Below are 10,875 nucleotides of genomic sequence, written 5' to 3'. Positions count from 1 at the left end.
AAATGTTATTTGAGACGGCAAAAATGCCGTCGCTAATAGTCTTTTTTTTACAACGGCAAGAACACTGTTTTTGCGACGGTGTGCTGCCGTAGTAAAAAGTAATAAAAATATGAAAATTTTTATTTTTTTGTGACAATGTACTACCGTCGCAAAAAGTATTAAAAAATAATAAAATTTCTATTTTAAATAATAAAATTTCTATTTTTGCGACAGTTTAGTGCCGTCACAAAAAGTAAAACCTGTAACAAAATCAATAAAAATAATAAAATTTTCTGTTTTTTGCAACGGTGTAGTGCCGTCACAAAAAAGAAAAAAAATCCTCCGATAAAATTATTAAAAATATTAAAATTTCTTCATAATAAAATATGCTTCCATTCATAATTACACATCAACAAAATTATCCCACTACATAATGTTTCATAATACATATATAATGTTTAAATACATGATTTTGTTCATAATTCAAAATAACATAAATCAAAATAACATAAATCAAAATTAAATGTTTTTCTTCCTGCTTAATATTCTCCAAAGGCCCTTGATCTTTGGTCAGCTTCACATAACGAGATTGAACTCTCCCTTCAGCCATCCGATTTAACACTAAACAAACAGTAATAAAAAAAACAAGAAAGTCAAGAAAACAGAGTGCTTGTGAATCGGATTTCAAAAATCAGAGGCTTTGTTTACCTTGGAATAGAAGCGAATCTAGGGATCAGATAGACAATCGATTGTAATTTTGTGGGTGTTAGTAAATCCAAACCATTATCTAATGAGTAACAGACGAATTAAGTGAAAAGAGTCTCTGAATTTTAGGGTGGTTTTAATCCAATTATTAGATCATTTATATAAATAATATGTGCGCAGACATTATACAAGAGACCCCAAGAACTTTAGTTCTTTGGGCCAATGTCCTTGAGGGCATTGATCTGTTCTTCCCCCATAGCACACATAACTGACACAATAAGGTCTTTCCCTTCAGCAAACCCATCTTTAATCTGAACACACAAAGCACAGACAAATAAATATAAAGTAAAGAACATAATATTAATTGTGGACTATTGAAGGGCAGCATTAAATTTTCAATGCACAAAGACAAAGATGAATGACACAATCCGTACATGACACAAACATACCGACTCAGTGATTTTTAAAAAATACAGAACACAATATTCCTGGGACACATTTTATTTTTATTTTTATTTTTAATTTTGTTGTGTGTAAAATATAAAAATAGTTTATTCAAAGATAATGAACAAAAAATGAGATAACACTGGAGTAATTAAAATTAAAAAGTCATTTATTCAATAACTTAAAAATCAAGATATCATTGACGTAACAATGCTTCTAAATTATGCAAAACAATATTGAAATACAGTGTATTCATCTTACTAATATTTCAAAATATATTTAGAGTGCACAGGTTGCATTTTGAAGAATGCAGAACATTTGTGTACCTGGCTGAGTAGACTTTCATCGGTGGGAAGCTTCAAGTCATCCTTGGTGTTACCATTCTTAGTCAAAAGACTCACCTGCAGATCAAAGTTTATTTGGTTTACAATTCAAAAATTGTGGCAACCCCTAACAGGCAAAGCCTAAAGCTGGATCTGAAAATGGAAGTTACTACATCCAAACTTATTAAGTTCTGAATAATAACATAAAATCTTACACATTTCTAACAAAGAGACATGGATAGTTCTTGGCTAGACACAAAGCACTAATAAAACAGCAGAAATTACCCATGGCCAAAATTACAAACACAAAATATTGCTGTCAACATCATCTCTTGTCAATAGAATAATAACAAGTCTAAATTTCCAAATGTCTATAGCAACCCAATTAAATTACATGGCATTTTTATCTACCAATAATTAATCTAGCAAGATCCATTGGATACAGAAATATTCAAGATGTTCACACGAAATTACTTACAAAACCATTATTGAGTATTTTAGACATTTTTTTATACACCTACATTATTGAGTTTCATGATTAAAATATTATTTTTTGTGTCAATTTTATTTAACGAAAATAGACAAATGGTTTTGATTAAAAATAAATCAAAATATTAGGGTTTAAATTAATCAATTTAAAAATTCAGAATTTATTTTGTTAAAAGGCTCAAACCTTGAGTTTTTTTTTTTTTTTTGTTTTTCAAAAATTTAATAGAAGGTGAAAAAGGGTCAACAAATAGCTGCCAAAAAAACAATTGCCACCCTCTAGGAAAAGCTTAAAAACCATATTTTATCTTTAGTGAATTTTTTTTTAGATTTGTGTCAAATTTTTTTACTTTCTTGTGTCTGTAGTGTAGAATAATTTAAAAAGTATTTTTTTTTTTTGAAAAAATTCCAAAATAATTCACTAAAGGGAACAAAAAATATCCAAAAGTCTTTTTTCAAATTTTCTCTTTTTGATGTGTAAAGCTTATAGATTTTCTTTTTTTTAAATCACTAAAGACAAAAAAAAAATTGCTTAAAAAAAATTGTCTAAACTGAATATAATTATTATAGATAGCACCGAAAAAAAAAAAACAAAAAAAATATGAGAATACCTTATTACATCCAGGAACCAAGTCTTGCAAAATCTTCATCCTCTCACCGATCTTTTCTCTCCTAGCCTGACAAACAACAAGTTTCAATTTGCAAACAGAAATCTACAAATAAATTCAACAAATGATAAATAGCAATTCCAACAACTCTGAAGAGAAATTACTCTCCCTGCTAAACTGTGGCTATCAGTAGCTTGACCTCTTCTTGCTCTCACATGGATATAATCTTGCTTATTAGGCTGCTCACTTGGCTTTGTATGCTTCTCAGCTGCCATGTTTCCTTGCCCTGAATTTGATTCCATTTTTGACTTTGAGTTTGAGCCACCATTTTCAACTCTTGATCTGGATAATTTCATTCGTTTTCCATCTGAATTGTTCTGCCCAGAAAAACGAAAAACAAAACTATTTCACATACTAAAACACAAAATGGACGGAGCAACATAATCAAAGATGAAAAGTTAACAAATCAAACAACCCTAAAAACAGATTTATGCATGTAATAGGCTCAACTTTGTCAAACATAGAAGCATATTGATATTCCTCCTACATCCAAATGACAAAAAATACAAAAGAAATAAACAATGAAAGGAAAGCAGTGAACATACATGAAGATCAAGCATCAGCACCCTGATTCAACTCATCCGATTCACTATCACCGACTGATTCCGATTTCCTACTTTTACACCTAGAACTCCTGTTCTTCCTCTTCCTCCTCGACCGTGAATCATCCGAATCAACATCTGAAACAAATTGAGACGGAAAGAGAGAGAGAGAGAGAGAGAGAGAGACGTAAGAAAGATTAGGGATTTTGAGATTGGGGATTTTGGGTTTGGGTTTGGGTTTGGGGTGGAGGGAAACACGAGCGGGAAAGAAAAACCGGGGGGGAGGGGGAAGAGATTAGGGATTTTTGAGATTGGGGATTTTGGGTTTGGGGTGGGGGGAACCTGAGTGGGAATGGAAAAAGGGGAGGGGGGAACGGAAATTTTTTTGAATTTTTTTTTTCATTACAAATGAATATTTAAATAATAAAATGATTTTTTTTTTTTGCAACGGAGGATGTTGTAGTAAAAAAAAATTTTTTTTTATTAAAGTAATTTTTTTTTATAGTTGATGAATTTTTTTTTTTCATTTAGTAAGGTTTAAAATTTATTTGTTTCATATTTATTTTACTGAATAAATTTTTTTTTTCTTTAATTTGATAGAAGTAGGGATAATATTTTCCATTAAAATAAAATTAATTTTTTGTGGTCAATGAAAAATATTTTTTTGCAACCCTTTTTTTTTTTTTTGTTATTAAAAATCAAGAACTAATTTTTGTGGTAGAGGATAGAAAGTGGCAGTAGTGGTGAAGGTGGTGGATAAGAGGTGATAGTCGTGGTGGTAGTGATGGTGAATGAGATAAGTGGTGAAGTTGTGGTAGTGGTAGAGGAGATAGAGTAGCGGTGGTAGAGGAGAGGTAATGGTAGTAGTAGTGGTGGTAGTGGAGTGGTAGCGATGGTGGTAGTAATGATAGTTGTAGAGATGGAGTGACAACAGTGGTAGTAGTGGTAGTAGTGGAATGGCATTTGTAGTAGTGGTGAATGTGGTAGAGAAGATGGGTAGTGAGAGAGAGATGAGTGAGAGACAGATAGAGAAGAGAGAGAGAGAGAGAGAGAGAGAGAGAGAGAGAGAGAGAAAGAGAGAGAGATAGACAGACAGAGACAAAGGGATGAGTGAGAGAGAGACAAAGTGGTCGCAAAAAGTGCATTTTCTTGTAGTGGAGAGCTCGGTAAATAGAGAAGAGATGAGGGAGAGAGTGAGCAAGGTGAACACAATGGAGAAGAGAGACAAATAGACAACAGGCACATAGAGAGAAAGAAAGAGAGAGAGAGAGAGAGAGAGCGAGAGAGAGAGAGAGAGAGAAGAGTGAGAGGCAGACAAACAAACACAGAGAGAGAAAGAGAGAGAGAAGAGTGATAAGAGAGAGAGAGAGACAAAGAGAGAAAGAGATATAAAGAGAGAGAGAGAGAGGGAGACATAGAGAGAAAGAGATAGAGAGAGAGACATATAGAAAAATCGAGAAAGAAAAAGAGAGATGATTGAGATAGAGAGAAGAGAGATGAGCGAGAGACAAAGAGAGAAAGAGAAAGAGAATGAGACAAAGACATAGACAAAGACAAAGACTGACAGACAGAGAAGAGTGATGAGTGAGAGAGAGCAGAGAGGTAATATTTTGTGGTAGAGGAGAGGAAGCGACAGTAGTGGTAAAGGTGGTGGATAAGAGATGATGGTGGTGGTAGTGAAATGGTGTTTGCAGTAGTGGTGAAGGTGGTAGAGGAGATGGGTAGTAAGAGAGAGAGATGAGTGAGAGACAGATAGAGGAGAGAGAGAGAAAGTGGTGAGCGAGAGAGAGACAAAGTGGTCGCTAAAAGTGCATTTGCTTGTAATGAATCGATAAATCGAGAGGGAGCTCAGTAAATAGAGAAGACGGAAGGGAGAGAGAGAGAGAGAGAGAGATAGAGAGTGAAAGACAGAAAAAGAGATAGAAAGAGAAGAGAGATGAACGAGAGAGACAGAGAGAAGAGAAATGAGCGAGAGAGAGATGAGAGAGATAGAGAAAAGAGAGATGAGCGAAAGAGACAAAGAGAGAAAATAGATGAGAGAAGAGATAGATGAATGAGAGACACAGAGAGAGAGAGAGAGAGACAAATAGACAGACAGAGAGAGAAGAGTAATAAATGAGAGAGAGAAAGAAAAGAGAGAGAAGAAGATGAAAAAATTGGTGAAAAGATATAGACAAATAGAGAGAGACAGAGAGAGAGAAAAAAAAATAGCGAAAAGAGATAAACGAGAGAGAGACAGAGAGAGATGAGCGAGAGAACGAGAGAGAAAAAAAGAAGAGAGAGAGAAGAGAGACAGAGAGAGAAGAGAGATTGACGAGAGACACAGAGAAAAAGAGAGAGAGAGACAGACAGACAGAGAAGAGTGATGAGTGAGAATGAGAAGAAAAGAGAGACAGAGACACAGAGAGAAAGAGAGAGACGGACAGACAGAAAAGAGTGATGAGTGAGAGAGAGAGAAGAGAGACATAGATGCATAGAGAAAGGGAGAGACAGACAGACAGAGAAGAGTGATGAGTAAGAGAAAGAAAGAGAAGAGAGACAGAGACAGAGAGATAGGAAGATGAAAAAATGGGTGAAAAGAGAAATGTTCAAAAGAGTAAGACGACGCCGTTTATAATGGATCGATAAATCGAGAAAGAGCTCGATAAATAGAGAATATGAGAGTAAGAAAGTGAGCAAGGTGAACATAGTGAGAAAGAAATAGACAAATAGACAAGTAGACAGAGAGGGAGAGAGAAGAGTGATGAGTGAGAGAGAGACAGGGAGAGAGAGAGATAGATAGAAAAAGAGATAGAGAGAGAAAGAGAGAGAGAGATAGATGGAGAGATAGAAAAAGATAGAGAAAGAAGAGATGTGCGAGAGATAGACAAAAAGAGAGAAAAATAGAGCGAAAAAAGATGAGCGAGAGAGAGAGACAGAAAAAGAAAGAGACAGAGAGAGAAGAGAAATGGGCGAGAGAGATAGAGAGAAATAGAAAGATAAGAGAGAGAGAGAAAAGAAATGAGAGAGATAGAGAGAAGAGAGATGAGCGAGAGAGACAGAGAGAGAAAACAGATGAGAGAGATAAAGAGAAGAGAGATAGGCGAGAGACACAGAGAGAAAATGAGAGAGAGAAACAGACAGACAGAGAAAGAAGAGTGATGAGTGAAAGAGATAAAGAGAAGAGAGAGAAATAGAGACAGAGAGACAGGAAGATGAAAAAATGAATGAAAAGATAAATGTTATATCAAAAGAGTAAGACGACATTGTTTTTTTTAATTTTTTTTGCGACAGAAAAATACTGTTGAATTTATTCAATCCATTTTGTGACTGTATATATATGAAACTGTCTCAAAACCACAATCACTATGCTAGGTTAGAGTTTTCCAAAACCTCTTTTGAGAAAATTATACTTTCTTATTTTCCGTGTTATATTATTTTTACTGATTTTTTTTAATATTTTAAGTATTTTTTTTAATTTTTAGACACACCTAACATAAATACACCTAAAAATTAAAAAAATTGTAAAAAAAATTGTTTAAAAATTCACTAAATATCAAAAATACAATAATTCAATACATTTTTTTTTGTATTTTTATGTATTTATTAATTTAAAAAAAAGATTTTCATAAATTTTTTTTTAAGATACATCTAAGTAAGGTGTATCTAAAAAAAATATTTAAAATTTTAAAAATATTCACTAAAAACAAAAAAAAAAAACACGAAAGTCACTTTTTGCGATGGCAGAAAATGCCGTCTAAAAAAAACAGAGTATTTGCGACAGCACCATTTGCCGTCTCAAAAAAGAAGAGCATTTGCGACGACACAATTTGCCGTCTCAAAAAATGAGAGTATTTGTGACGGCAGAAAATACCGTCGCAAATACTCTTATTTTTTGAGACGGCAAATTGTGCCGTCGCAAATACTCTACTTTTTTGAGACGGCAAATGGTGTCGTCGCAAATATTCTGTTTTTTTGAGACGACATTTTCTGCCGTCGCAAAAAGTGACTTTTTGAGACGGCAAGTGTGCCGTCGCAAATAGTTCCGTCTCATAAACCCACTTTTCTTGTAGTGCATATTCTATGCAGTCTTTAAGGATAGTTGGCCAATAATAGGAATGCCTTCAAAGTAGTCATCTTATCTTCACACCGGGCTGATGAGCACCACAGATGCCTTCATAAACCTCAGCCATAGCTGTCAATGCTTCTTTTGGGCCTAAACATTCCAACAATAACCCATCTCCCCCCCCCCCTTTTGTAGAGAGCATTACCATACATTATGTATTGCGTAGACTGCAATTTAATTTTTCTGCTGGCCTTCGAAGATGGGCCAATCAGATACTGCATTATTGGATGCCTCCAATCTTGTTCTTGTAAGCCATTATGATTGACTTCCAGGACCACATTCCTTTTATTTAAGAGTGGTATTAATTTCTAATATGTTGTTTGGCTTATGTCCCTTTGAGTATTATCCCTTCTCTTGAAATTTGAAACTTTCTGAGCCACATCATTAGCTTTATTATTTAAGAATCTTGGGACATGAGTTACATTTGCTATCTGAAATTGAGAAAGCAGATGTAATGCAACAACATAGTATGACAACATGCTTATACTTTGACATTTGAAAATCCCTTTCACTTGGTTAACTACCAATTGAGAATCTCCAAATATGTCAACTGCATGAGCTTGTAATCTAATAAGTATTTCCAGTCCCATTATTAAGGCTTCATATTCAGCTTGATTATTGGAATAAGTAATTTCATCCACTCTGAAACCATGCATGGTTTCTACTCCTTGTGGTGACTTAATTACTACACCAATTTCAATTAAACCATTGGCTTTTGATCCATCGAACCACATTTGCCATGGTTCAACACTAGCCATACTAAGTTCCATTATCTCTTGGCTTTCTGTTTGACATGGATGGTCTGCCAAAAGTTTAGCTAAAACTTGTCTTTTTACTGCCTTTTGGGGGACATATTCTAGATGAAATTCTGATAAAGCTAGTATCCATTTGCCAATTCTTCCCCTTAACATGGGTCTAGATAACATATATTTAACCAAATCTGTGGTTGCAATTACCAAGACAGTTGTAGGCAAAAGATAGTATCCTAATTTCATTGCAGTAAAATACAATGCAAGGCACAACTTTTCTACAGCTGAGTATTTACATTCACAAGAATTTAGAAACCTACTAAGGTAATAAACAGCTTGCTCTTTGCCTTCTTCATTGTCTTGGGCTAAGAAAGCTCCTAATAAATCCTCTGCTGCAGCTATGTATAATTTCAAGGGCTTATCACCCTTTGGTGGCATCAGCACTGGAGGGTTGGCCAAGTGGGCTTTGATTCCTTCGAAAGCAGTTTGATGCTCTACTGTCCACACAAACTCCTCTTCATCTTTTAGCCTTAACAAGGAAGAAAATACTTTAGTTTTCCCTGCAGTATTAGAAATGAATCTTCGAAGAAAATTAACCTGTCCAAGGAACTTTTGTAATTCTTTCTTACTTGATAGAGGTCTGGCTTCAATGATGGCTTTGGCTTTATTCTGGTCAATCTGTATTCCTTTCTTGTGTACTACATAGCCCAAGAAGTTTCTAGATGATACGCCAAAAGCACATTTAAAGAGGATTGAGTTTTAACTTAAACTTTTTCATTCTTTCGAAAGCTGCTTCTAAGTGAAACAAATGTTCCTCCATGGATTGAGATTTCACTACAATATCATCAATATAACACTCTAAATACCCTCCAATGAGGTCATGAAAGATAGTGTTCATAGCCCTCTGATATGTAGCCCCAGCATTCTTCAGGCCAAATGGCATTTTAACCCATTCGAAGGTGCCAATATTCCCAGGACATCTGAATGCTGTCTTATGGACATTCTCCTCTGCAATGCAGATTTGGTTATAACCAGAGTGCCCATCCATCATTGATAAAATTTGATGCCCTGCTGAACTATCTACCAACAAATCTACTATAGGCATAGGATACTAATCTTTTAGAGTTGCTAGATTTAAGTTTCTGAAATCGATGCATACCCTAATTTTATCATTCTTCTTAACCACAGGCACAATATTAGATAGCCATTCAATGTACCTGGCTGTCCTAATAAAGCTTGCCTTGAGGAGTCTAAGAATTTCCTTCTTAACTTTCCGAATCACTTCTGGACTCATTCTTCTTGGTTTTTGCTTGTATGGCTTGAAATTAGGCCTCATAGGGAGCCTATGTTCCACTAATGATCTATCCAATCCTGGTAGTTCATTATAAGACCATGTAAAACAATCTTTGTATCTCTTTAAGACCACTAACATCTGGTCCTTGTCAAGAGCATTCAAACAAGCACTTACATAGGTGGTCTGCTGTATGGAACCTTCCCCTAAGTCCACTTCTTCCAAGGGGTCTTGTATCTGAGAACTTACTAATGCTCCTTCTTTGATTCCTTCTGACTTTGAAGCAATCTCCTTGCTTTGTTTTGCTCCCAGCTTCTTTGATTCAACATCTTTACCCTCCTCCTTATAGACAAAGTCTATCCACAAGGCTTTTTTCTCCTTTATCTCCTGGACTTTTGTTTCAATGTCCAAAGCACAATATTTATCTAAAGCCAAAAATCTGACCTGTTGCTGTTCCTTTTTACAACCAATCATCATGGTTTCTTTCTCTTGCTCTTGCATTTTTTGGACTATTGATTTTACATCAAATACTGAGAACTTAATTAGAGCCAAAGACCTGGCTTCTTGGGTTTCATCTCCTTGCCTACAACCAGGCATCATTGTCATCCTTAACGACAAACTCTTCATCAGCACTCTCCTGGACTGAGTGCTTTAGATGTGCGAATTCCTTATCAGCCGTCACTTCAGCTGATCCATCAGGTTTTATCAGTATACTGAGTGGTACCACTCCTTCAGTATATAATTTGGCCTCTGCGAAATATGCACAAGCTATGAAGGGTTGATGATTTGCATTGATTTCCTCTGTCTCTCCATTGCACAAGGCCATCATGATTTTCTGATGTAAAGAGGAAGGCACACATTTGTTGGTGTGAATCCAATCTCTTCCAAATAAAGCATTATACTTAGCATTGCTGTCGATAACGAAGAATGCTGTCATGCAGTCCCTGGTTTCCACACTCACCAGCGAAACCAACAATGGCTGTACTGGTTGGGATTAGTCTGGGGTTCTTCTTTCCTAGTTTCTTCAACGAAGATTTTGGAAGCAGGTTTACTGCTGCCCCGTTATCCACCAGCACCCGATTCATCTGTATTCCATCGAAGAAGGCCTTGATATACAAGGGTTTGACATGTTGTGTCATGGACGTCGTGGGATACTCAAAAGGGTATGAAAGGTTAATACTTACCTCTTCCTCACTCTCGTCTTTAGTTTCCATTAGTGTGGCTACTTCGGATTTGTCTTGCACCATACTTACTTATGAGTCTTCACTGGAGACTACAATTGGGTCAATCTACTGACCTTGGTTTTCATCTTCAGCTTGAAACTCCTGTGGTAATATAAGCACCATATTCACTGACACTGGAGGGAACGAGCCAAATTGGACGACTGGCTGTACCTGCTTTCCCTCTTGGTTAACTTGTTCAATTACTTATCCTTCATGCTGCATTCTGGCACTTCTGTATTAGTAACTTCCTTCGAATGGTCTGTTTCTGTTGGTTTTTCGACCAAAAATGTCTGTTCAGCCATGAAGGCCTCAAATATTTCTTCCTTAACCATCCCCTTCCTTTGGCCTGGGACGACTTCA

At 35.7% G+C, this 10,875-nt stretch overlaps 1 protein-coding gene across 1 annotated transcript; it reads right to left on the bottom strand.

The window, feature by feature from the left end:
* Positions 1–2,439: 2,439 nt before the first annotated feature.
* Positions 2,440–10,539, bottom strand: LOC145800410 (transcription factor BHLH089-like). Its single transcript, XM_082890084.1, has 4 exons — positions 10,477–10,539; positions 2,710–2,922; positions 2,557–2,650; positions 2,440–2,447 (listed from the first exon to the last, which is right to left on the bottom strand). Exons 1-4 carry the CDS (start codon positions 10,537–10,539, stop codon positions 2,440–2,442), a joined length of 378 nt encoding a protein of 125 aa, XP_082746210.1.
* Positions 10,540–10,875: the final 336 nt, after the last annotated feature.

The sequence above is a fragment of the Camellia sinensis genome, chromosome 10 (assembly GCF_055761805.1).
Source record: "Camellia sinensis isolate YWXY chromosome 10, ASM5576180v1, whole genome shotgun sequence".
Lineage (NCBI taxonomy): Eukaryota > Viridiplantae > Streptophyta > Magnoliopsida > Ericales > Theaceae > Camellia > Camellia sinensis.
This window is presented reverse-complemented; position numbering and strand designations above follow the sequence as displayed.